Genomic DNA, 27882 nt, shown 5'->3' with positions numbered 1-27882 from the left:
TTTCCCTCTGTGCCAGCAACTCGACTTGTCACCTATGTGATGAAAACAATATATTCCCTTCATTCAAGTTGTAACTAAATTTAAATTTAGCAATTTATCATCATACTAAGAATACAGTATACAGATCACAGATGAAGTGTTTGCCTGTACTGTTTCCTTTTCCATAATCACTTTATTCATCTGGGTATAATGAAAACAGTAGGGTTTTTAAATTACAGAATATGTCATTGTGTAAGGCATATATACAATTTAAATAAAAAATTATATAGCCATACTAAATGCTCAAAAGGAAATCTGTATGAAGCTATGCATTTAGCTCATACAGCCTCTGATACTCCGCGTGGTAAATACTGAGAGCTTTCAAGGGTTTCTGGAACCCAAGACAGATGCAGTAGCCACAAATAACATTACTGATAAAGTCTGCTGTATCTGTCTTTATCTAAAGAGATAAAGACTTCCTGGGCTCTAAGTTTAGGTTAAAAGTGTTTTGGGTGTTTTTTCAGAGCAAATCTAGTGTGATCTCTAGAACTTCAAAATGCAAAGGGAGAACTAAGGAGGAGTTTGAAAGTCATTCTTAAAAAACCCTCCTTCCTGTAAACTCCATTTCGAGATCTGATCTCAACATAAAGCTGAGCATTACCAAGACAGATAAATTGCATCTTTGGAGATGAAGACTATAATCAAGGTAACTTAATAAGCAAACAATATAAACTACCTTTCCCTCTCCATAAATGACTATTACTAGGTTAAGAAAGACTGGTTTTCATCAGCTCCTTTCTGATCAGCCCATTATAAACAGGAAAAACCAGTTTTGCTTGATATGCTCAGAGATCTAAATGAGGTTTTAAAGACTCCTCCAAAAAACAAGACCTACATTTGCATGATGCAAATGCATTTGTTTAGGGAAACAGTGGTCAACTGCATTACCATGTGTCCTTCTAGAAATGCATATGCTTATCTGGTCGTTTTCTACACTGCATAAATACTTCTGCACAAGCATTTCTACCTTGCAGTCTTCCAAATGCTTCTGAGAACTGAACCCTCAGCCAGTTATTTCTTTCAATAAATATAAAATCGCATGCTTAAATCAATCTTGTCCTTTGTAATACAGGAGAGTTCAGCCAAGCTGCACTTTCCTCCTCACAGCACGATGCAATAACAATTCTCAAAGATTTAGTTATATGTTTTTCAGCCATCAGAAAGCTGCAGCAGTTCTGTCTAGCTGTCCTGATTCATCATAACCATAGAACGGTAAACGTGACACTGTTTACACAGGGCAGCTACATCCTCAAAAGAAGCCCCAGGTTTCCAGATGTCTTCTGAAACATTCACTTGGAAGTCCGATAAAAACCCAACTTCATTATTCAGACAGATTTATCACAAGAACTGTTATATTTTCTTATCCTTATCCCTAGGAAACCCAAGGGATGTAGCTGGGGGAAGGCAGGGAATGGAAGAGGCAACCACTCCACCCGCCCAAAAAAACACAACTAAACCAACAAATAAAAAACCCAACACACACAATCACCAAAAAAAGAAACAAAAAACCACACCCCCAAGAGATCCACCACAACACTGATATTCCCTTCATCTTTCCTGTTTCCTCTGAGATTCTATTTCAGAATACCCTCCTTTCGTGTTTCAGCTTTCACATTGTGTCCCTCTTTTATCCATACATGTATACATATGTGTGTGGGGGGTATATGAAGATGGACTCTGGATTGCTTAAATAATTTTCTGCATATGCTGATTTGCTGTTTCTTTCAGAAAGGTGCAATGTATCTGGATCTGACTCACATGCTAATTTTTTCATGACATAATTAAGTTCTTTTGAATATATACCTTAAGTGGATATAATGGAAAACTCAAATACTGCTAACAGAGAGACTGTAACATTTACAGTTAAGCATACCTTGAATAGTTGGAGGACATATAATCAATGCCTGTTGGAAAACATCACTGCAACCAAACTGAGCAGTTCCTGCCTGCAGCGGTATCCCTTGGTGCAAGACTGAATGGGCTGATGCAGTTAACGCCTATGGGAGCAGATTCAATGCAGGCAACATTGTAACTGTGAATCCACATCTCTCACGCATGTCTCCCACCAGCTTATATAATAAACAACTACAGTAACTTATAAAAATTTAAATTTCGAATACATTTCACAGGAAGCGATCCCGGTTGGCCACTGGAGGGCGCTGTAACCCAGCACTCCTTTGTTACGGCAATTCCCCTTCGTAACTTAGTTTTGACACAGACTGAATTCTAAACGGTTTGTTTAAGAAAACACTAGGAAAAAATGAGAGTAAAAGACAGAAGGTTTTGTCACTTAACAGATGTACTTTTTTAAATTGTGAAATTAATTAGAGAAACTGCATTAACTGAATTGATAATTTTAAAAAAAAAGTTTTACCTGACTTCTTACTGGACCAATTTTGGTAAAGCTCGCAGTCAGATTAGCTGCACTGCTTGAGGCAACTGGTCGCATAAGCGATGTTTTATTGCGGTTACTTAAGTCATACAAATTCGATCTGCATTTGCAAATATCCATGATATGAAAACAGGACTTCACTCTATCAAAACCAGAAAATAAGTTGCTTTAATTATAATTTCATGTTCTTAAATGTACAAAACAATTCCCCAGAACAACGAAAAAAAGTTTCACAGAATGGCATTAAACACAGAAGTAGAAAAAAAGAAATACTGCTATTGCTATGTTCACATCAAGCCTTTGTACTGCATATTTTAAAATCAAGAAAAATACTGCAATTTCCTGCTCCTTGCATCTAACATCATTTTCTAACAACACTGTAGAAGCAGGAAGGTTAGTAAACTAAACGGATGTAAATCTCTTTCTTTCTGTGAAATGCTTGTACTTCAGGAAATCCACAATGAAATACACAATTCCAGAACCGCAAGAAAACTTTCAATATATTTCACACTAACCAATGCATGAAAGAAGGTATCCGAGACATTCATCTCAAGAGGAAATGCCTAGCCCAGCTCTCAATGACTGACAGGAACTAAGGCTCTTCATACTTCCAAAAATCCAAGCCCAAGTTTCTGCAGTGTTGGAATTTTAACAGCCAGGCATAAAATGATAACTTAGAAATCTATTGCTCTAAATGTTACTTTTCAGAAAAAAAAAAAGTAGTTATTCAAACAGTTTCCTTGACCAAGTAGATGTATCTAATATCACAAGCACTTGAATGAATTCTCCAAGATGTTACAAACGTGACAAAAGATTTTTCTCTCTGATAGCAGAAGAAACAACACTATTATACACGAGTCACTACAACGGAGACTTAAAAAAAAAAATAAAATTTTTGTGTGTTACATACTGGTTGCTATGAGGAAAATCAAGGAGGTGCTTCATGGTAACAAAAGAATGGTTCAGGGTCTCAGCTGGAGTGATTCTTAAATCAGCGTCGATAAGCAACATTTTCTTCAACAGACCGACAAATTCCCTCCTATCTGCCTTCTCTGCCAACAGGTCACTTCCTTCCAAATCCATCACCATGTTCACCTGGCATTGAACAAACCAGACAGAAGGCATGCATATTAGTTTAACTCTTTCTGTTATTGCTTTCTGCTATAAAATACTAATATTCAATGATTTTATCATGTGGGGCAGTGAATTTGGTAGCTTATCCCAGTACAGTTGGCTTCGAATTGGTGACTTTCTTCTGTACACATGCTACTCCTTTTGCAACCTCCCCAGCTAAAAACCCCTGAAGGCTTTATTCCAGTCTGGATCTTGGAATTTAAGTAGTAAAATTTGGGATAAAGATCTTTATACAGCCTAACTTAAACTACAGAGATCATCTTCAAAAAACCATTTCAAACATGTATGAATGCCAATCTTGCAGAATTATTTGATTCTCTTTTCAGGATATGGAAGACAATGAAAAATTTCCTTTTGTTATTGACTAAAAAGTTATAAAGCTAAAGAAAAGTGAGGAAACATTTTTTAAAGAAAAGGAAAAAAATAAATATACTGAGAATTATATTGTTAAGATAACAGAATTATACTGGAAACAATACAGTTAAGATAGGAGGATCCACACGCATTCTTTCTTTACCCAGAATGGCAGATAAGGTAGAAGAAAAATATACATTATACATAAAATTAAAGGGTTTCCCCACCACAAGGATAAGTACCATTGTTTAACACAAGCAATGACAAAGGAAGATCTTTATAAAAAGCCCAAAGGGCTGGCACAGCTAGACATTTTCCTCAGAGCAACATATACAAAGAATGGATATGACTGATATACAATAAATAATACTCTAAAAGGTGTCTATTTCAGAACTAGTAAAATGTTTTAAAATCATCATTCATTCCCACACATTCCTTTTGCAAAGGAAGGATGCTTTAATACTCACGTGCACTATATCATCCAAACTGTTAAAAATATATTTTCTGGCCTCTTTAGACTTCATACCTGTCTCTGCCTCGTGTTCTTCCAATGTCTCAAAAAAGAAAAGGAAAGTTGAGTTCAGAAGTTTACAATAAAGATCACTTCTAACTACAGAGTAACTTTATTTATAGACCTAAAAAACCCATTTAAAAAAAAAAAAACAACTTTAATTGTATATTTGTATGTTGCTTTGCTGACTACTTTCATTTTCTAAACCAAAATACAAAACCTACTAAATTTCACATCTGACTGGTCACACTACTGGACTACAATTGTTTGTAAATGGTTTGTAAATCACACAGGAAGCACTGAAAGCCTATCAAAAAGTTGTTTACTGAAACGCTCTCCTATGCTGATATTTTTATATATCACAGGTTTTCTATTACTTGTATTTTACCCCTTTCCTCAAACTCAGACCTTTAACTCCAAACAGCAGAAACATCATATCACTGTAAAAATATAAAACAAAACCCAGGTAGATTGTTCAATTTCTTTTCACTTTCTCTTTTGTTTTGTTATTTTTGTACTTTTATTTCTCCACATACACAACAGTTGGTGTAAGTATTTTAAATAGTGAAGGATGAAACAAACGATGAAATCCTAGAGAACGAATGCAATCACCCGTCAGTGATTTATGAGCTGGAATACCACTTTGTTACAATTTTCCTCCTTCAACACAGACAGCAGCAGTAGGCTGCTGTTGCAAGAGGCAAGGCAGGACTGCAGGGAAAAAATTGTTTAACATACAGATTACAGGAAAGTTTCCAAAATTAACTTTGACAAAAACTGAGTAATGACCAACGGTCCATACCAAAACTCCTGTCTTTCCCCAAAACAATATTTAGTCTGACGCAAGAGAATTAACCTCCGCAAGGTAACAGCTTCTGAACACAGGGAGGGCTGTTTGCATCAAGAACTCGTTTAGGTTCTCCAATACGGAAAAGCTAGATGTAAGCTGTCACTTAATGATCAACCACCCGAAAAAACAGAATACTGGAATAATCAGGATGGCGTAACCGGAGAATCCTTACATAACTCGGCCCCGCAGCACGACGGCGGGGCAGCACCGGTGCCGGCTGCTCGGCCCAATGTGCACCAGGGATTTACCAAGTTACTGTGGAGAGTTACACAACTTGGTGCTCTGAGCTCGTCAGCTGTTTGTTACTATAGAAGTTTTATGTCAACTGTAAGTGCTTCCTGTCTCCTCGAGCCCTCCATAAATTCAGTGAAGCTGCATCATGAAGAAATACAATTTTTTTTTAAAAAAAGTATTTGCATAGGAAGTTAAAGGTCTGCTTATGGCCAGTGTGCAATAACATTGCGTAGAGAGAAGCAAGGCGCGCAGACTGTAAAAGTACATTTTTTTTATTTCATCTGCTTTCATTGTACTGCAGCTTTCAGCCAAAGACTGTTTTAAGTAGGAGACCTGAAGGAAATGAGCTGTACAGTCATGTTTTTTCTTAATCTCCTTTTTCCCCTAGGAACTTCTGATTCTGAAGCCAGTTTTGAACAAATTTTGACAGCGCAGCTTGGGCCTCAGAGACAAATTCTTTAAAGTGAAGTGAAAAACGGTAACCGAGCAAGAGAAAAAAAAACCCAAACAACTCATTTAGTACCTCTGGAGATACAAGGCTTAACTTGAATTGTCCACCTGGCAGCAGCACAGCCTGGCAGCTGCACCAGACCTGTCCCTGGGCCAGCTGGTGGGAAGAAATGTGGGCATGAGCTTGGAGCACTGGTTTTGGGGAACGGGAAAAATGGAAGGGATACAGAGCGGGGACTGATGAAAAACACAGGAGATGTAGAAGGGAGTTAACACCATTGTAGTGAATCTCGGCCCCTCTGGTTTCTCTGCACACGAATATGTTCTACTGTTTACCTTTAATCTCCAACTAGAATATGGTGCATCCGTTTCTCTACAGAAAAATCTTGCAGTTTTCGTTCCCATGCTTAACAACTGCTCTCCTGGCAAACCTTGAGTCTGTGAAATGTAACGAATCTGAGGAAGGGAAAAAAAAAAAAGGGAAATACTTTATCTCTGATTTTCAAAATCTGATCCACAGAGTTAAAAATTTGCCATTTCATTTCAAAAATGGCAAAATGAACGACCCTTACGGCACTGCAGTTTGACAACTACATCTTACATAGAGGAGAAACCTAACACTGGGCACCTGATACTGCTCTCTCCATCCCTCAGAGAAAACCACACATAAAGAAACCTCTGAAGTGACCTGTATAAGCCAGCTTTTAAAGTTTGGTCACAGAAATGAGGAGCTGGGGAGAGCTGCTGTCATTACCTCCTCAACTCATTCAAATCCTAAATGCAGTACTTTCATTCTAAACAGGAAAATTAGTAGGAGTGCTTTGCTTGCATACAGAAGTTTGGTGATTTTTTTTTTTTTTGCATACTCTCATTATACAACTCGATAAAAATCCTTCCCGTTTGCTGTTTCCAGTGTATCAGTCTTTTACACATCTGACACACTTGCATTTCAAGGAAACGTTCCACTTTCAAAGGGATGTGCATGTACAACCTCTAGGCATCCAGCAAAAGACACTGTCATCTGAGAAAATCTGCTACTGAATGCAATGAGAAGGGACTAGCTTTATGCTGAAATGGTCAGATGCTCTTTTCTGATCAATATGCATTTATTTTAGAAGATGATATACTATGCACTTTACCTTTCTTATAGTTGATGATCAAAGTGTTATCTAAAATAGTTAAGATTCAAGGCTCCGACAGAAATCTGTTGAAACAATACGTTATGATGTGTTTTAACTACTGTGCATGCAATGTTAACTCACTCTACAAGGTAGGAGTTATCCCAGAAGTAATACTTCTTTAAAAATTAGAAAAAAAAAACACCTTCAGGAAAGATGAGTTGAAATAATAATTGGCAAGAATTGAAAACTGAGCTTGTTGCAGGTTGGGATGGAGGGAGTACCGATTCCAGCAGCTAGGGCTGAAGGTCCAAGAGGAGTGAGGGCTGAAGGCTGTTGGGCAGGGTCCCAGGCCACATGCCTCCACAGAGGGGCTGCTGGTGTGCCCCCCGCCCCCAAAAAGGCAGAGCAGCCAGGGAATAAGAGAGAATGGAAGAAAGGAGGGAAAAAAAAATAATCAAAAGGAGTGAGTGGTGAACCCAGGCCACATGCCTCCACAGAGGGGCTGCTGGTGTGCCCCCCGCCCCCAAAAAGGCAGAGCAGCCAGGGAATAAGAGAGAATGGAAGAAAGGAGGGGAAAAAAAAATAATCAAAAGGAGCAAGTGGTGAAATACACCAAACCAGGAACTGGGAGATGAAAAGATGAATTCAATGGAAGACAAAGGACTTGAGAGCTAGGGGACCCACAGAGCGTCAGAAAAACTGATGGGCAGAAGCGAGGAAAGGTACATGCAAGGCTTACGCTGAAAAATAACCGTCAGACCAAAGTGGGGAGGAACTAAATGCAATGCTGCCAACTTTTGGGATTTGGTATCCTCCGCAATTCCCTACATCAGGGAGCAAAGAGAATCCCACTCTGATCAGAAATGTTTCTAGATCATTTAGTTGTTTTCGAAACACATTATAAAGTCTTAGAAATTAGGGGGGGAAAAACAATGCATTAATTCAAAAATTTAGCAGTTAAGCACCTGTGCCTGTTTTTAATAACAATTAAAGCTCAGAAGACACGGTTATTTTCCACTGAGAAGTACAGCTGTTACTGGTTATAACCACAAATGAATATAACAACTTAAGAGCTTCCTTTCAAGGGCTAGCGTGTTGGTTGCCACATACCAGGAGGACAGGGAGAAATGCAGCACAAAGCCCGTGCCTGTTCTTTCACTCGGTGACACACACCACATAGCAAGACAAAAAGAATTTCTGTGGGAGCCATCTCCTGTGACTGCTGTACTCATGTACACCAAGGAAAACCCTGAATCAAATTTCTCCAAAGCAAGTTTTGCAGACCTGCTTGAGCACAATGACAAGCCTGACTAAAATAAGGTAATTCCTGTTGGTGTAGAGAAGGTCACAGCTCCTCTTCCACCATGACTTCTCCAACATGAGGATCACACAAGTTGCTAGACAAGCTGTTAACCGATGCTTCCACCAAACTTGAATGATGCGTCTGTCTTTAAAATCTTTTAAACTCGGTATTCTTGTAAAGCAAACAGAAATTGTTACAGGCATCAAGATTAGCCCCTAATCCATGTAGTCCTTTGCATGAAGTACATCATCTTGGAAGGTGGCTGTCATTGGTGACAATGCTGTTTACTTGCATTGTCCAGTAGTATCTAGAAGTTGAGCCATGTTGGTCCTGAGCCTACAACGGTAAGAAACAAGTGATGGGAATATACTGTCATAAGGACCTGGCTCTCTAAAACTGAGAATAGATGAGCCAACAAGCACTATGAAGGCAGGCACTCTGTGCACCGTACTAAACTGCCTTCATCTGCCCGGGTTTCGTACACAACAAGATGGCTGAGGTGCAGCTGGGGAAAGAAGGTCTTTTCTTTTCAAATGAGACTCCATATTATTCTGAAAAACACATCCTCATAATCATGAGATTGAGCTTTACACTGTTCCTGCTCTCTGTACAAAAGTCAGAGGCTCACAGCTACATAAGCCCACTGGCACACATTAATTAACAGTCTGGGCTCCTGCCATCGTGACGAAGCACAAGTTAGTTTGAGGAAAGAATCGGGACACAGGCAGCATTTTCCACCATTCAAATCCCTGCTTCGCAAGTGACTGAAGATGTGGTCCAAAGCCACGTTCCACATCCAGAAGCAGCATCTGCCCTTTATGTGTGATCATCAGAAGACGACCACGAACTGGTCTTACAGGTCCTTCCCTCACCCACAGCAGATTATCTTTTAACAGCTGTTTACAGCAGAATGGGGTTCAAAAGTGGAAGTAATCCTGGAAATTACATATGGTGTCCCGCCCCTTTTTTTTATTTGAAAGTCCAGATCTTCTCCTGCAGTTTCTCTCAAAATAAGAAGTAAATCAATTTGCTAAGTTCTTGGAAATTTTTGAGACACTATTACAGATTCTTTTCAAAAAACAAATGTCTTTACTTTTTCCTTGAAGAGTATAGTGAATTATATGGTTGTTAGCTGTTTCCTCTTTCATTCTCCATTTTAACTGCAATACCCTGCACAAAGGTCTTCTAAATGCATCAAAGTATCAACCCATGTTCCACTCATAGCTCACTTCCTACCCATGAAACACTGAATTTTGTGTAAATGAAGTAAACTGAAAAATGAAATGCTACCAAAACCAATACATGCCCTGACAGTGGTTTTAACAAATTTTTAGAAAAATAGGTCTGATCTGTAAGCACAGGAAGCCAAAAGCCCACTATATGAAGATAAGGCTTTGAATAACCTAAACAACATGCTGGAGGAACTGCCCCTACGAAGCCAAAAGCCCACTATATGAAGATAAGGATTTGAATAACCTAAACAACACGCTGGAGGAACTGCCCCTACACTGAATGCTGAATCAAAGATCTAGAAGTTAGTAAGAAAACAGGGCTGTACATCCGGGATTTTCAGGAGATTTCTTCACTTTCAAAGTTCAAAACCAGGTGGGGATAGTCAGAATGCTGATTAGGTTCCTTCCAAATTTCCACATTATGGTAGAACATTAAAGACTTCTGTCTCTTAAGTGTTCTAAATAGAAAAGGTTCTATGTCTTTCATTAGAAACATTTTTTTTTTTAAGTCAGCTCACGAAGCCAAGGGTGTCAGTAGTTGAAAACTCCATCCAACAAAGTAAAGGCACAGCTTCAACAGCTTCAAGTTTTGCCATTGCATACATACAGTATTAATGCGACAGTTGATTTTCGTTCCTCGTGAAGTACAGGCTTTCAAAATTTTGAGCTATGCTGGATTTTCAGAAAGCATCAGGAAGTATTCAAAAGACAACTAATCCTGACATCTGAACAGACAGTCCAGAGTCAACCGCGTTCATGGCAAGTGAAAGAGAGATTCTAATGCAATGATAGTGGCCACAAACTTTGGTTTCCATCAGAAAAAACAGCTTCAATACTAACATTTCTTTTGCAAGACAGGAGGAAAAAAAAAAAAAGGACAAATTGATAGTTACTTCAGAAAAGCAACACAATACGCAATTCGGTCTAGAAACAAGATTTATGTTTCTAGGACAGTAAGACTAAATTCAAAGCATTGAGGAGACTTGAAGAAATACTGCTTAATATTAACATTGGAAATTCTGGATTTAATGATCTGAAATTCTTAAGTTGCAAAAAGTGTGCATATGCTTGTGAAATTTATTCTACTACCTGGTCATATTCCAGCGCTCCTGGGTACAATGGCCATCCAAGAAAGAGCTCTGCAATCACACACCCTAACGACCACATGTCTATGGCTTCACAAAACGGCAATCCCAGTATGATCTCTGGTGCTCTGCAAATTAAACATGGTTACTGAATTTTTTCCTTGGGGGGAAAAAGGTAATTCAACAATCCAACATGACAAAAAAAACCAAAACACAAAACCCAAAAAACCCCAAAATCTGTTATTTGAAAACACAGGCTAATTATTTCAATAAAATCATAACATCAGAAATTGCATTTTTCTTTATCTAGATAACCCATGGTAAAATTTTGTAGCTCTGAGATGGTTTTTTCCTACAAGCATCAGTTTGCTACATACATGAAAATAATTGATATGCCTGAAAAATAGCATGTCACTGATTCAACACTTTTGCTCTTCTTCCAGTATGTCCCAAATGATTCATCCACTCAACGTCTACACTACATTTGAAACACAATACAGTCATTTACCTCAAAACCAAATTAAAAAAAGTTTTAGCTGAAAATCCACTTGCACACTTCCCAACTGGACAGTACACTTAAAGCTATTTAAAATATCAATTTAATTACGTAACTGCAAATCCCTGAATGCACTCAAATCAGTTCAATGTGATCAATTTTTAAATCACTTAAATGAAAACACTGCACTTGCTAAAGAGACCAGGTCTTATTTTTCACCTAAAACACATGTGAATTATTTAACCAACAGCATTTGAATTTATTCCTGTTCTCAAGAACCAGAAGAATTGCTATTGACACAGCTGCTAAAGGGGCTTTTAACATTTCTGTTCACGTGGAACAAGACTCAAGTATTTCACAGATATCCATTTTAATTGCATTTGTTCTTTTTTAAACCTTCCCTCCCAGTTCATTCAAGCTATTAACAAAAGGGAAAAGAATTAAAATACCTCTGCATCCTAATATAGGAAGACGCCTGGAAACGTGAAGTATTATTTAAAGAATCACACTATAAAGTGATTTACTTTTAAAACAGACAATCTGTTGTTAAGATTAACAAGTCACAGAATAGTACGAAGGTGATTAAAACTAACAGGGTAATTCCCATCACAGCTGAGCAGAGCAGTAGCATTCAACTGACCAGGTAACATGCTCATAGGGAAAAATCACGATTTCTCACCTGTGTAAAAGCTTAAAAATCTTATGCTTTGGCACATGCTGGTGTATCATACTGACATTCCACACAGAAAACAGAATCTCTGACCTTAGTAAATTCCTACACATCTCATTTATCTTCTCCTTTGACATTTACCTTCATCAAAATAGTCTTTAATTCACCGACATGTACTGCATTGGGAAGCAATTCCTATTTTCATGCTACACTGGGACAGAGAAGCTATTTTGTAGCTATACAGTAGAGCAAGAGCTGAAGCATCTCTATCGCTTTACACAAGGAGTAGTTGGCAGAAGCTGTACATAGACATACTCCAAGCTCCACAGATGCATGTTCACCACCAGGGAAGGACTCCCCATGCTCTGCCCCATCCCTGGCCAGTGAAGCCACCTGGGCTTCTGTGACCGGGAAAGTCCGAGACTTTCCACAGATAAGAAAGTCTACAGGATAGGATATTCTGTTAAATATTTACATACTTTCCATTTGTGCCAGTGCTTCAGTTCTTCCCATCCTTGCCACAAATCATTGCAGATGCCATTATATGAAGGATAAATCTTGTCACACTAGTGGTGAAACTGGAGAGGCTCAGTTTTCCCCTGCCTTCAAAGATTTGATTACAATAAACTTCTGGGGATCGAACATAAGTATTTTTGTAATGTGGGATCGTGACACTGCAGTAAGTAATAGCCAGATTTGTTATCTGAGAAATAAATTCAATATATCTAGATGCTGCAAGACTAGAAATAGCAGTAAGAAAAGTCTGTCTTCAGCTGCTGGCCGGGTGCCAGTCTGTGTACGGTTGTTACAGATCTCTGTTAAAACACGTTTCCTTTTGTTGTATTATGTTACAGCCCTGAATAGTTAATGAACATACACACAGCCTATGGATATAGGGGCTTTAACAAATGCTTCTGCTAAAATAAGCTCTTTAAAACCTCTTACATTTACTCATGGGTTAATATGCACACTGTATAAAAATAGCCACAGTCAGTCGGTCTGTCGCTTGTCTCTTTTAAGGCATAGGATAAGGGTAGATACGACAACAAAACAAAAATGTTTCCTGTATTTCAAAATGCAGCAATCTTAAATTTTTCCATGGGTACCAAGTAGTTCTGTGATATCAATCAAAGCACTAACAGGTCTAAGGAAAAGGAACGCATTAAAGGATAAGTAAGATCAGTGCTCCTCACTTCCCAACACCTGACTTACCATCCAGAAAGGAAGAGGAAAGAAATGTGCTCCCAAGCAGGGCTACCCGCACTGTACTACAGTACAGCGAACGATAACCATTTTCAGGCTAGCTTGAAGTGAGGAAGATGAAGAGCTCCTGCTCCACAGAAACACCAAGTCTGCTGTTTTTCAGATTCAACATTCCTACTATGGCCTCATGCTGGTCCTTAAAATGGAGCAACTCTCCCACAGCAAAGTTACAGGAGAACTTGCATTGGGTTTGATTATGTTTAGATTGGTCTCAACCAGCTCAAATATTTTTGATCAAGGAAATCAGTTTGTTCATGTCATGCGCAAAAGCACCTTTATCTCTCTCTCTTTCTTCCAAACTTCCAGTTAAAATATACTTGGACAATTGGGGAGGAAAGGGTTAAAGAGGGACTCTTTAACCACAACTCTTTTTTCATATAAGAAATGTTTTTACATGCAGCTTAAAGGGAAGTTATTCCCTTTCCTAACTACAACCATAGACATTAAATTAAGTGGTAGGAACTCCAGATGTCCCAACACAGTCACTTTAACATCAGATTACTCAAAGAAGAGCGTAACTTAGTACACATCTCTCTCTCTCAAAACACCACCACACACATGCACACACACCACACACTACTGCTTGGTATCTATTGCAGATTACAAGATGTTTAGTGCACCAGAAGCTACTGTAGTTCCCAACTTAGTAAGTAGCATCTGTTAGCCCATAACAAGACATCAAACCTCATGAAGTTCAACAAGGCCAAGTGCAAGGTCCTGAACATGGATCGGGGCAATCCCAAGCACAAAGACAGGCTGGGCAGAGAATGGATCGAGAGCAGCCCTGAGGAGAAGGACTTGGGGATGACGGTTGACGAAAAGCTCAACATGACCTGGCAACGTGCGCTTGCAGCCCAGAAAGCCAACCGTATCCTGGGCTGCATTAAAAGCAGCATCACCAGCAGGTCGAGAGAGGGGATTCTCCCCCCCTACTCTGCTCTGCTGAGAACTCCCCTGCAGTACTGCCTTCAGCTCTGGGGTCCCCAACACAAGAAGGACATGGACCTGTTGGAGTGAGCCCAGAGGAGCCTATGAAGATGATCCGAGGGCTGGAGCCACCTCTGCTGTGAGGACAGGTGGAGAGAGTTGGGGTTGTTCAGCCTGGAGAAGAGAAGGCTCCGGGGAGACCTTATAGCAGCCTTCCAGCACCTAAAGGGGCCTACAAGAAAGCTAGGGAGGGACTTTTTACAAGGGCATGTAGGGACAGGACAAGGGGCCATGGCTTTAAACTGGAAGAGAGTAGATTTAGATTAGATATTGGGAAGAAATTCTTCACTGTGAGGGTGGTGAGGTGCTGGAAGAGGTTGCCCAGAGAAGCTGTGGCTGGTCCATCCCTTGGGGGGGTCACAAGGCCAGGCTGGATGGGGCTTTGAGCAACCTCGTCTGGTGGAAAGGTGTCCCTGCTCATGGCAGGGGGGGTTGGAACTGCATGGTCTTTAAGGTCCCTTCCAACCAAACCATTCTATGATTCTATGATCAAGAGAGAGAACACCAAAATTTTCTAAACTTCTTAAGGATACCAAATCTTACTTAAATGTACCTAAATGAATTAAAAGCAAGATTTTACAGAAAGAGCATCTATTTCCTTCTTACCAATGTTAATTAAGTATTAATTAAAAACATTAACAGAAAAATTCATTTAGAATTTAAAATGCACTATTACTACACTGGAAAGATTCACTTTATTAAGCAACAGTTCCTAGACTAACACCTCTGAAATCCTCCTTTCTCGCTTGACACAGCACAGCCCAACTCTTGAAGCAGACTTCTATCGGAAATATCTAAAAGAATGAAAGATGCAAATGAGTATTTGCTTCAGCTGCTTGTCTGGATAGTCACATTTCTATTTATTACAACACAGACCATGAATATACATATTATCCTACAGGTTTTTGTAAGCTTATGAGGAAAGAAACCACACAATTTGTTCCATTAACTTGCTTAAAGACCAGAATATTTCATAAAATAATTTAGTTTCAGGATGTTAGCCAGCTTAGAATGAATCAACAAAATAAACAAATTTGAAGAAAAGTAAAATAATTCCTTTAGGAAGGATTAAAAAAAAAAACCAAACAAAGAACCAAAAAAACCCCACCACAAACAAACCATCAAACACCAAGCAAATATTAAACAAAAATCAAAACCTTAGCATAGTAAGAGAAAAACTCTTCCAATCTTTACACTGAAGGAACAAAGAATAGAGAGCAAGAATTAGCCATATTAAAAAAATAAGTCAATACAAAAACTGTAAGAAGTCAAGCCATTTCAAATTATAAGTATCTAAAAGTCTTCAGTTAGAAACCCAACTTAAAACAAAAGTTAAATGAAAAAGCTAAAAACCAGCAGTTAACGTGCATAATAACAACTGAAGAGAGCAGCTTCCCAGAACTGCTAATTTTATGAAAATTTCTGTTGAACACAAATAATTTCTCAAATACGTTTCCACTGAAGGCCTATTAACATATACACACTACACATACCCCCTCACATATCAAGGAAATGAGACTGAGCAATTTTTATTTCTATGGGTCATTTCTATGAAAGGGTCAACGTATCTATTGTCTACCACATGCCATCGTTTTATTTATTGACCACCAGGTTGCCACTCTCCAGATGAGAGAAGAGTATATAGTCCTTCTCCCCTCATGTCACCCGCTCCTTTCAACATATCTACATGATTTCTTTCCAAGATCAAAGCACCATCCATACCAACTTCTATGCCAGAAGCTGGAGGGAACACTGCTGTACAAGGAATGCAGAGTTACTTCCTCTCCCGAGGTGCTATTGCCTATTCCAAAGATGCCAGACACTGGGAATGCTGGTATATCCTTGGCACTGTTACCTCTTCATTACAAGTTCTGCAGTGAAATTCATTCCAAACAGGCATATAAGCCTTATCAAGCCATTCTAACTTTGTAATTCAAACATACTGAATAAGAATTGTAATACTGACACTTCATAAATTTTGGCTTCTACATATTCATATAATTGAAGGTAAACAGAGACAATGTTTCTAATATGAGTTTGCAACTCAAAATTCACACTCTTCTCATATAAGCCAAACATTACCACCCATATTTACCACTGTTCATTGCAACAATGCCTAATAATTATCCAGTCTGGATACAACACGCTGCCATCATTATAACAAATACTAATGCAAAGAAGTCCTCAAAAGGGTAGGATGCTTTTTATTAATGACCTGGTCAAAGTCATCCTATGGATCAAAAGAACTTGTAAATGAATCCAATTTGCAAGAGTTAAAGTCAAAACAGATTACAAACCTAAGAATAATACTTTCTTTGCCCCACTACCATTACTAGCATAATGCAAGCATATACTTTATGAAAGGAATAACCAGCTATGAGTTGTGAGATATGCAATTCATCTAAAGAAAAGAGGTCTAAGAGAAGGATCAGATGCAGTAAATAAGTTAATGAGAGATGGTAATGGGCATTCTAATGAGTATTCTCATGTACAATTCATCTTCTTCAAGCACCAATCTTTATCAAGAATGTGGAGGACTGCAAACATTTCTAAGAGATCTGCAAGAACATGGGAAAGACTCCAGGCTAGAGAGACTCAAATCAAGGTGGCAATACTCAGAAAAAACCCACAGGCAAGTACACGTCAATAATCTGAAGGATGCAATGGGAATGAACCGTGTAATGACAAAATCTGTGGATGATGAAGGATATAAAGAACAGTTGGCACTCTAGTGCATTTGTGATGGACTTCAGAAGGAATTTCAAATATGCAATTAGATCAACACAATGACAGGCAGTAGAGCATACATGGTATATAGTAAACCATAGTGAAAATTAATGTATATTATTCATTCATTAACTACTCATAAGAATTAGTAAGTTATAAATTAACCAACTTTCCAACAAGAAAAATCTAGACAACTTACAGATTACTCGACAAAATTATCTTACAATTGGGAGCAAAAATAATCAGGATATTGGTATTTATTTTCAAAGGACAAAGACACATCAAAAATTATTTTGCCTTATAGAAAACTAGTGATATTCCCTCACCTTGAATAGTGTGTGTTCACTTTTGAATTCTGTGTTCAGTTTTGGTCACCCCCATCTGAAAAAGGATACATCAAACAGAAAAGACGCAGAGAAGGACAATATAAATTAAAGACTTAAAGAGACTTGGGTACAAGAAGAAACCCTGGTTAAAACTATAAAGCCTCAGGAAGGAAGGAACGATCAGCAACATTACTCAAATGATACATAAAATAAAGAAGAGAAGCAGCCAGGTGTTTCTAATGTCCTGCCTCACTATATAATACAAAGGAATCCCACATGCCCTTTGAGATTAAAGACTGATGTAAATAAAAAAGGTTTTTGTGGGGTTTTTTTGTCTGGTTTTTTTTTTGTTGTTGTTTTTTTAAAGCCAGAATACAAGCTGTATTTTAAATCATGGGCCACTGTTGAGGTAAAAATTATTAACAGTAAGAATGGACCAACAGAAAAAATATCCACAACAGCTCTAGATTAAACAGTAAGGTTCTTATCAAGATACAATAAAAACAGCCATTAATTGTGTAGAGCTGGAAGAAACCTGCATCAGAAGATGCAGAAGTGCAACCTTCTGCTATGGTAAATTTTCTCCAGTGATAAAATAACAGAATACATAGACCACCGATCTGATAACATACGTGCATCTCATTTCCTACATATTAAAATCACTATTGTTGCACAGAGATAAGAGCCACTCAAATCCCTTGAGCCAAACTATAAAGTCTTTACAATCTTCTTCACGGTCAAATTAATTTTTATTCTTAATGTCATTTCACTAGAACAACAATTATGTCAATAAAATTTATAGAAGTCTTTAAAAAAGTCATGTTACAGATAAGATGTTCACTTGAGTGATTTTTTTTTTTTTTTAAGAACATTTTCATAGTTGAATTGTTTCTTGCTTTTAAGCCCATTGAGATGTTAGAATACAGATTGGTAATGTCATGTGTTAATGTAGATTTTGTCTTTGAAATGCAAGTACGGTACACCATGCCAGACAATAGCTTTTCTCCCTGTCCTCCCTATCCTTCTGTACGCAGTTTTGCATTACAGATCTACAGCAATTCTCCTGGCTTTTCTTGCATAGTTTTCTAGTTCTTTTAACTCTGCTATGATTAGGCATTAGGAAGTACATAACTAGCAAATTCTGATTTTGGAGGGTTTTTTGGGGTTTGTTTGGGTTTTTTTAAACTCTAAGAAGAGGATTTAAACTGAAAGCAAAAATATAAGTGCTCAGAAACAGACTCTGGAAGCATTAGTTAAGCTGGACAGGGGTATCTGTGTCTTTGAGGTGGCAGGATAGAATCAAAAATACCACTTTCCAATTTAGGGCTATGTCACCATATATCACAAAACACAGGGAGAACAAATATGTTCAAGATGATAGGAGAAGTTATACCCTCATCCATAATTTCATTCCTCCTTTGAAGGAATTTGGTGCACTACCAGACCCTTACGTGGCAAGTGATAGTGAAGACAGGAGGAAATGAGTCACCGGATCTCCCGTACACTTCTAAGGCCATGGTATTGCTGTGGTTGTGTCCACAGAGCTGTGCAAAAGGAATTCTCATTTCCTGGTAGAAAAAACTTCATTTTAGCATCATAAAATTTTTTCATAAAACTATGCAACGTTCAGTGTCTAAAAAAATACCTAAGACTGACATGCAGCCGCCAGTTTAAGTTTGAACCCTGATCTGACCTTCAGAAGATAGAATTTAAAAACCTTATATAGGGAGTGGCCCAAATATATAACTACTTACAAAAAGAGGTAATCACTGCAAAAAAAAGTTAATTAGAACATAGCACTCACAACTGAATGAGGGGGAAAAAAAAGACAAGAAATTAAACCAGACAAATTACAAATAAATCCTAGGTAATTTTGTCAAATAACATAAAATATAAGCAAACTATCCTAGCACGCTTTCCTGATACTGAAAAGAATTTTGTTCTGAAAGAGCCACCACAAATTTTAACCTAATACACCTTCTCATATCACTTACCAGAAGTACTGAAGATAATAATTTCGTTATTCCTTTTTGATTTTTTTCAGCTAAGTGATTTCAATAGATTCTTCTCCACTAATCAACTAACTCTAGTGAAGTAAGATGTTGATTTTTATTAAAACTAGACAATGTTTATGCTTCTGCCTTTTCATGATTTTATTTTTCTTCAGAAAGACTGCAACTTACCAAGTGATTTATTAATGTACTTGATGTGCTAAGCAGTTTTTAAATTACACGAAAATTAAGCAAAGCAGATACTGATGTAATAACATAACAAAGAAAATTGTGTACAGAGAAACTCTTCAGATGCTTTATTGGTAAATAGTCCACAATTTAATACATTTTATTTACATTTTAGATAGCAAAGTGTCAATGAGGTAAATGAGGTTACTTACCGATAACTGAATTCTGACAGTGTCCTTTGTATACTTGAGTTTGTGTGCTTTACTCTTAACTGTGAAACCACCTTGCAGTGCTTTATCCTTGAAAGAAGGCAGTTGCAGAAGATGGTCGCACAGATGTCACCACTACCCTCACCTGCAGCGAGGAGCATGCTCAGCCTAAACGCCGTGCTCCGCTCCTACCGACAACGTCGAGGTGCTGAATAAGGCACACAGTTAGGATGGCACACCAAAGGCACCTGTGACAAGTAACTCCCTTCTCAGACTGGTGAGTTTCCTCATCTTCTGCCTTCCTACAGAGCATGCAGTTGTGTGTGCAGCCTCCCAAATCCTGCCCCAGACTAGAGGGGATTACAGGCTGTTACAGATGCGTGTGTACGCATATGTGCACACGCACACAGATGTCTAAATTCTTGGTTTGCACATCTCTTTCTAGAAAGACCTAGACACCCTTTCATCTGCAGTTTTGCAAGCGGTCATACTAACTTCCCAAGCTGCAATAACAGCCTGCGCATCTACTTTAATGAGACCGTCTCTATTGTATAGTATGTTTTTCCTAACATGCCTCCCTACATGCTACAACCACCTTCAGTTGTGTTTTTTCCCCTCTCTTTTCTTTCTTTTTATTGGGGCAGGGGGGAATGAGGGATGGGAAGGGAAAAGTAGCAACACCCAGAAAATTAAAACATCCAAAATCTTGTGCCAAAACAAAAACTCAAGTTGAGCTGGTGAATTGTCTTGATTATTTTTGAAGAAAACCTAGCTTGAAATGATCTTGCTTGGAATCCAGATAGAAGTTACAGCAAGCACAGGTAATTGTGGAAGATCACGTAGTGGGGCAGTTGGCAACCTCAAATCAGCCTCCACCCAAGGGAGAGCAGGTGAGCACGTGCACTCGAGGAGAGGATCAAACACTAAGCCACAATTTCCAGCCTTGTTATTGCTGATTTTGTGGGAGTATCAACTTTGAACTCTATAAGGGTCTGCACAGACCTGCAGTGCTCAAACACACTAGCTGAAGAAACGGTAGAGAGTTTCTACAAAAGTGTAATAAGCACAGCAGTATTTGCTTGTAGCATCCTCATCAAGAGTAGCAGGACCTTGTAAGTCAGTTTTGTGTGAAGGCTTCTTGCGCTTTTACCCCTGATGACAACACTCCTACATCTGGACTGAGATTACAAAGTCATGGTGTTCCTAAAGAAGCAAGCAGCCTGATCCTGCCATAAAAACCGTACCAAGAGACTCCCACCAGACACAAGGCAACGGAAAGAGGTATTGGTTTCTGATATGACTGATTAGCATGAGGGTCTCTCTTATTTATTTATATTTAAATGGATTCTCACTTTAGCATAGTTCAGGTAAAATACCACAGAACACAAGCATATGGCTCTTATGTCAAGAATCATGTTAATTGTAATATATTACTTTATATTAACTAGCTATAAAAAAAAAAAAAAAACACCACACAAACAAGACCAAAGGAAAGTCTACCCTGAAGACACAAAGGAAAATTCCTTTCATTCTGCAGCAACACTGCAACACTTGCAAAAGAGTTTGCCCTCCAACACAGGGCAACGACACACCTGGCTGCTGCAGCTCTGCAGCTCAGCCCCAAGAGCTCAATAAACCGTGAAGCTATTTGAAATAATTTTCCAGCATATAGCTGTTGCACAACAGTTCTCCAGGTAGGCATACTACACTGGAAATGAACATGCCATATAGATATCTGAGAAGGTAAGAAAATCTGCTCGCAACCTCGTCCCTTTTTTTTTTTTACTGCTGATGTGCACCCATCTGGATGATGCAAAGTGATATTCTGATGAAATTCTGCAACTCAGACTTATAAATTTTGACTTAAAGTAACATTGTTTAAATTACAGAAAGCTCACCAAAAGTCAACACAAATATTCCTGAACAGGCAGAGCAATGTTGTGTCATTCATTTCTCTCACACCTCCAGATCATTCTGTATTCATACGAACTAGTATGTTTATCCTATTTACCTTCCTAATAATGTTCTACATAGTATTGGAATACGGCTTTCACAGTCTATTATCCTGACTTGTATGAAGGTTGTTGCCCTGTTCAGTTGACAACTGAAGGTTGTTGCCCATGACACAATCCTACCCTCAAAGAAAAAAAAATTCTATCAGAAGGAAAAAAAAAGAAAAAAATTTGTAATTTTAGAAAAACTGGTTTTTTTACAGAAAATTTATGTAGTGACACAATTATAAAAACATCATCAAATCAATGATCAAACACTGACAGCATGATATAAGGATAAATACAGACAGTAGGCTTGTTAAAGCCATTGTATTTTAAATGACAAGCAGAAGACCTGTAGGGGAAATTAACATTTAAAAATAATTGTATCTGATTAACAGCAACATTTGATCACTTAAAATTCAAATATTCAAAGCATATACAATTTTTAAAAAGTAGTGCCTAGCAAAAAGTCATGTACTGATGCCACAGCTCTGCATAGGAGATTCACATCGTGTTCACTAAATAAATGGAACACCAGAATCCATTTCACTTTGGTTATTCCCCAATATAAAGTATCATCTAGTCACTTAATAGCTATATCAGCTTCTAAATTAAAAAAAAAAAAAGGAAACATTACAAGAAAGCTATGACAGAAAATCTACAGAGCAGCAACTGGGGCAGGTGAGGTAACATACATGAAATTAAATCTGCTTTCTCAAGGTTACACTAGTAGAGACTTATTGGTGAATAAAAATATTTTTAAACACTTCTGGGTTCTAAATCTACTGCTAGATCCATATTCAACAGATACAGGCCTGGCACAGTGTTTTATTGGGATCTGTTTCTTCCATACAACAATACAGAAAAATATACCCAACATACAGTACCCACCGATGTTCAACAGCCTTAATTTTAATTTGTATACTGCTGTAGTAATTTATGATGCACTGGCAAGTGAACTGACTGGCTGACCTGGTGAGTTTTTCCCATACAAATTTCTATGATTAGAGCCCTGGTGTAAAAATGACACCAGCAGAACAAGCCACATCCTCACCCCACGCTTTAGTGGTTCCACTAACACAATCATGGGGAAATACCGAAGAGCCTAAGCTTTGGGGCACTAAGCAAAATCACCTGTCAACGTTCTGACAAAACTAAGAAATTACATTAGAAAACGTACAAGATTATTTTTTGTCCTCCCTGCTGAATTAAACCTATGGACTGCTAGTAAGGAAAATCACAGAAGTCTATTTTGGTAGGCCCGACTGTAAGAGTTCAGCCTTCCAGTATGTCACATCCCCTGCCTGCCACTGCACTGCACTCCGCTGAAAGAAGCCATACGCAACGGTCCCTTACCATGTCTCACCCCAGCCTTAAACCCCACCAGGAGCACTTTGCTGGTTTTTCCTTTTTTCTGTTCTCCTTAGACACTTTTTCCTCTCTGCTTTTTTCCTATTTGTCCTTCCCTGGTATCCCATTTTAATTTATTTGTCCTTTCCTGTTGAAAGGAGAGCCTGTCTACTAGAAGAGTATCAGATCCAAAAATAAACTGCTTAACTATGTATCTATTACATCCAGATTGATGTCATATCAGACCCTGACAACATGCTGCAACAGGAATGCGACTACAGCAAAGAACCCCAGCATTTCTGCAAGCTCTGCTTTGGAAAGGTTTTTAAAGGAACATTACATACAAAAATGTAACACACTCTACCCAAACATTACAACACAGGGTAGGGGTTTTTTCCATTTATTCTTCTCACTACATAAATGTTGATAACATTTTTAAATCAGCTCTTGCCTGGTACCTAATACTAATACCCAGACCCTCTACCACCACACTAAAGAGGAAATCAGGGTAATCAGATTACACTGGGAATTCTTTTTAATCAAGCAGAATGTTGTAATTCTGCTGTCAGAGCAAATAAAAGTTAAAAACAGGTAGTGCAATTCAAAGAAAAAAGGTAATAATGAGATCTAGATAATAATTGGATTATAACAGGAGCCTTTCACAGGAGTAAACCCACTCAGTCTAGTCCAGGACACTAATCATTGTGAGCAGCTCATTATTTATGGCTAAAATCGTCATTCTGTTCCCACTGCAGACAGACGCTCACGTTAGGAAAAGGCACACATTGCCAATATTAACAGAAGCAGCAAGGATCAAACAGGCAGGGAACTTTCCCCTCATTCGCAGCAGTGCTACTGCTCGGACGCCGCTCAGTGCCTTGAGCTGCTGTTGTGTAACAGTTCTTGTCTCCAAGAGAAAAAGGAAAGGTAAGCCATCTTCACTGCCCGCTCTTCTCAACGTACAGAGGAAAGATTACACAGAATTTCACAAGACTCTGCAAGACACTCTGCTGGCAAAGTGTGAGGAGCAAAAAACATTTCCTGAACTTTAAAAAATAATAGTAGTTATTTCAAGAACACAACTGTCCTTTCATTTGAACTATTAAAAAAATGCATTAATACAATACCAATAAAGGTTAGGAAGCGCTCTCAAATATGTCCTAAACTGAGAACGGGGTATATATACCACATAAAATCCTTAATTCATCCAAGTACCATACTATGTCAGGGAGACATGCTAGTTTCAACTTTCAAATGACTTGCACTAAAATACAAAACCAAAACATGCCACCTAAAAATTTACTCAAAATGCCAACAACTGACAAAAAATCGCAAAAATAAAACCATTGGAAAGTCTGAATATTTTGCACAGGATATAACCTTTGGCCAAACCCTGAACACTGCCCTAAAGGCTAATGTATTACGAGAGTCTACACAATAGGAGTATTTACTGGGAACTCCTGCTCTTTGAAAAGATGAAAGTTAAAGTTCAGTTAACAAAGCTTCTCTAAAAAGGTATTTGTGATTTCCTTGGAGATGTGGAGAATTCACACTTGTTTTGTTTCTAGCATGTATGAATTTTGCAAGGAAAATTTAAAAAATCCTGAAATTAAAGTGTAACCTTTTCTTAGTCCCTGGAACTATTTTTAGATTCTATTGTCATACCACAAATTGATGGGACAAACTTTCAAAGGCCAGCCCCGCCTTATGTCATCACTTTTTAGTTAGGTTCCCAACACTGGCCTTGCTGTGCCTTCACTAACAGAGTTAATGTTTCCTTTTGAGTCAACTCCATTAAGTTTTCTGTGATTTCTACATTGTGCTTTTCCCTTTTAGGAAGAAGTCAATCTAAAAATGTAACTATAACCTGTGTCTGTTAAAATGAGGAGGGGAAAAAAAATCTCCTCTTGAAATAAGAAACCCGCTTCCCAAAAGCAGCCCACTACTGCTCCGTTTCAGCAATGTCCCAAGTTTGCTACCTGCAACTTGAACAGTCCCTACACACACATGCTACTATCGGGAGGGGAAATCTTTGCATTTTTCTTCTATATTCATGAAGTTCCTGTAGTTCTTTTTGGTCACTGACATCAGCCAAAGACCACAGGTGAAATCAGACAGGATCATTACCATTCAAAATAGAAGAGACTTCGAGGCTAGTAACAAACTTATGAGGAAAAGAGTCCATTAGAGCACAATGATAAATAGGAATATTTTCATTAGTCATTTCAGAACTAGACTAGATGACAGTGACAAACTTTTTTTATAATTATCATTTTCTGGCTCTGATGCTGCAAACGCCCATAGGCAAATCAGCTTGTACCATGATTCAATATTGAATCACGGTACAAATCAGCTTGTACCATGATTCAAGATTACAGGTTTTTTTTACAAATGTAACTAAAAATAACCAACTGGGAAAGACATAAAACCCAGCAGACGTACAAAAACTCCCCAAAGTTACATGTTTTGAAAGAAATTTTAATCTGAAGATAAAAATCCCTATAGTCTACAAAAAGTATGTCAATGACTTATCAAATCTTGGTATGGTACTGCAAGTACTTAAAAGACAAAAAACTGCTTTGACGAAGTACTGAGGAAAGAGGTCTTTACCTACACTTAGAGACCTCAAACAATGGTCTTCTGAAATAAAAGGCAAGATGGTCCTGTTCCAAAACAAAGATCATTACATTCTGGTACCATTTTATGTTCTTCAAGGATGGTCAAAGCAATATTACAGTGTTCACTTTAAAGCTTATTAAGCATCAGCAGCAATAAAGACCATTACAATTACTAAGTTTTCTCCCAAAGGAGGCTACAATTCTATAGAATGAGAAGTGATCACATACATTGTTGCAAGTTATAATGGTAACAGTGGAGCACATTTACGCACCTGTTGCAGTTAAACCTGACATACACAGGTTTACAAGATTTGTAAAACTATAGGTGTGAAGGTTTCTCAAAGACGCCACACCTGTTCCTAATACATTTTTATTATTTTAAACATGACAAAAATAGACTCACTATCAATTGCACATACCTGATTTCAGTTAAAGTTCACATGCAGTTCATACAAACTGCGGCAGATGACCAGTTGCCACTCACTTGCTTCCATTATCTTTCCAATGTCAAAGTAGCATGGTCAACTATCAGGAAGAGTAACCAACCAACCTAACAAGCACCATCAGATTTTCATCTGCCAAGACCAAGGGGAGGGGGCGTCCAACTTTGGCTGATTAGTTTCATCAGGGGAAAAAGAAAATAAGAACCCTACAGTCAGCCTCAAACATCAGAAACAAAAAGATCATGCTCCAATGTCTTACATCTCAAAGGTTTAAGAACTCTATAGCAGCATCTTTTAATAAAGAATGGCATGGCAATCTTAACAAGGCACGCTGTTACCAGCTCTACCAACTTCGACAGCTACTGAAAACAGGTTTCGTTCTGCAGAATAAGCACATACCTCACTGTGTTGTGTATTTCTTATCCCCCACTGGTGCCAGTATACCCACTGAAATGAGAAGCGAAATCGTAGAGTTTCTTTCTTTCACTGTTCAGCGTAGAAAAAAAATAACGTATGTTAAAAATCTATAAATTAAGAGATTGAAGTTACAATAGGAGTTAAATGAAGTAAGTTATCATGCATTTAACCGGCTATCTTCTTCCTTCTTGTTGATTTGAACCATTGCTTAACTGTCAAACCACTGCCCATACCCCCAGGAGGCGAAGAGGATGGGAGCTGAACTGAATCCAGGAGAATTCTAAGGTGAAAACTGACTCCTGGGGACACAACTTATCAGGCAGGGAAAACAGAGCACTGGCTTCATAAACTTCTCCAAATCATGAGCGTGTCTCAATGCAAGCTCACTATGATTTAAAAAGTGGTTTATAAATGCAAGCCTAATCACAATTGTCATAACTCTTGGTATTTTTTAAATAGTAAACAGGAATGGGCAAAAACTAGCTGATGAAGTCAATGCTTACACGTATCAACACAGCTTTAGATAAGAATGTTCTGAAATAAATATCACCCATAGCCACTACGTGTGCTATCGCTTCAATAAGGAGTTATCGCTGTGTCATTAAAAAAAAAAAATCACAAAAAATATTGAAGCAATGTTTACAAGTTGCATGATTACTTTAAAGGTAATTATTTAGCTAGAACACATGACTCTTATTTCCCTATGAAAGGCTCTCTACTTAACTGGATTAACACACTATTGATAGCTAAATTCCACTGCCAGAGGCTACTGTCAAGTCATCATTTCCAGAACAAACCTATAAGCTATTTTCTTTATCCTGTGTGCGACTATTACAACAAGCTCATCATGAATTTGCTCCCAAAGTGCTCTAAAAAAAACTGCTGCAAAGAACATTCAAGAGAGGCATGACACAGGATTACCTGTTCTAATGAAATTAGACCGCACATCAGTCACAGGTTGGAAGGCTAAATACATTTTGCAGCCAACCAAGAAATTAACATCTAATTTTTCAATTTTTTTTTTTAGTTTAAAGAGGATTCAATTTTAATGCTGTGAAAACTGACTATTGCTTAGAACTCAACTCCCAGATGTTTTCTAGGGAAAGCAAATCCAGCTCTGCATTCTCAGCAAACGCTTCTCATGAAAATGTCTATGTTTTTCCTATCAAAAGCAACACTCACAGATATGTACACTCACTTTCTCCACCCACTTCTTAGCACACAGGCGATACAGAGGAGATTTATTAATACACGGAGAAGCTAGCTAGGAGAGAACAGAAGTAACCCACCTCCAAATAACATTACTTGCACAAGCATGCATTCAGGGTAATGCTACTGGAAAACACGCTCTGTTCCTGCACTGCTCACCTTTGCAGAGCCCTCCCTTGCCCTTCCATTTCTGTGGGATGGTAACACAGGGGCAGAGCAAGGAAGAAGAACCCCGACCCCTCCACTTTCCAGCAATCACCAAGAGCCACGTCAATACAAGCACAGCTC

The 27882-nt window shown here is 38.3% G+C and overlaps 1 protein-coding gene across 1 annotated transcript in view; it reads right to left on the bottom strand.

Moving 5' to 3' along the window:
* HIPK3 (homeodomain interacting protein kinase 3) overlaps positions 1 to 27882 on the bottom strand; it is a 58726-nt gene that overhangs the window by 11525 nt on the left and 19319 nt on the right. The window contains exons 2-7 of the mRNA XM_009697268.1: positions 10710 to 10833; positions 6301 to 6420; positions 4387 to 4473; positions 3342 to 3526; positions 2414 to 2573; positions 1913 to 2036 (exon numbers count right to left, since the gene is read on the bottom strand). Coding sequence (XP_009695570.1) covers positions 1913 to 2036; positions 2414 to 2573; positions 3342 to 3526; positions 4387 to 4473; positions 6301 to 6420; positions 10710 to 10833 — 800 coding nt within the window. The remainder of the gene's footprint in view (positions 1 to 1912; positions 2037 to 2413; positions 2574 to 3341; positions 3527 to 4386; positions 4474 to 6300; positions 6421 to 10709; positions 10834 to 27882) is intronic.

Source organism: Cariama cristata, unplaced genomic scaffold, assembly GCF_000690535.1.
Source record: "Cariama cristata isolate BGI_N322 unplaced genomic scaffold, ASM69053v1 scaffold3793, whole genome shotgun sequence".
NCBI lineage: Eukaryota > Metazoa > Chordata > Aves > Cariamiformes > Cariamidae > Cariama > Cariama cristata.
This window is presented reverse-complemented; position numbering and strand designations above follow the sequence as displayed.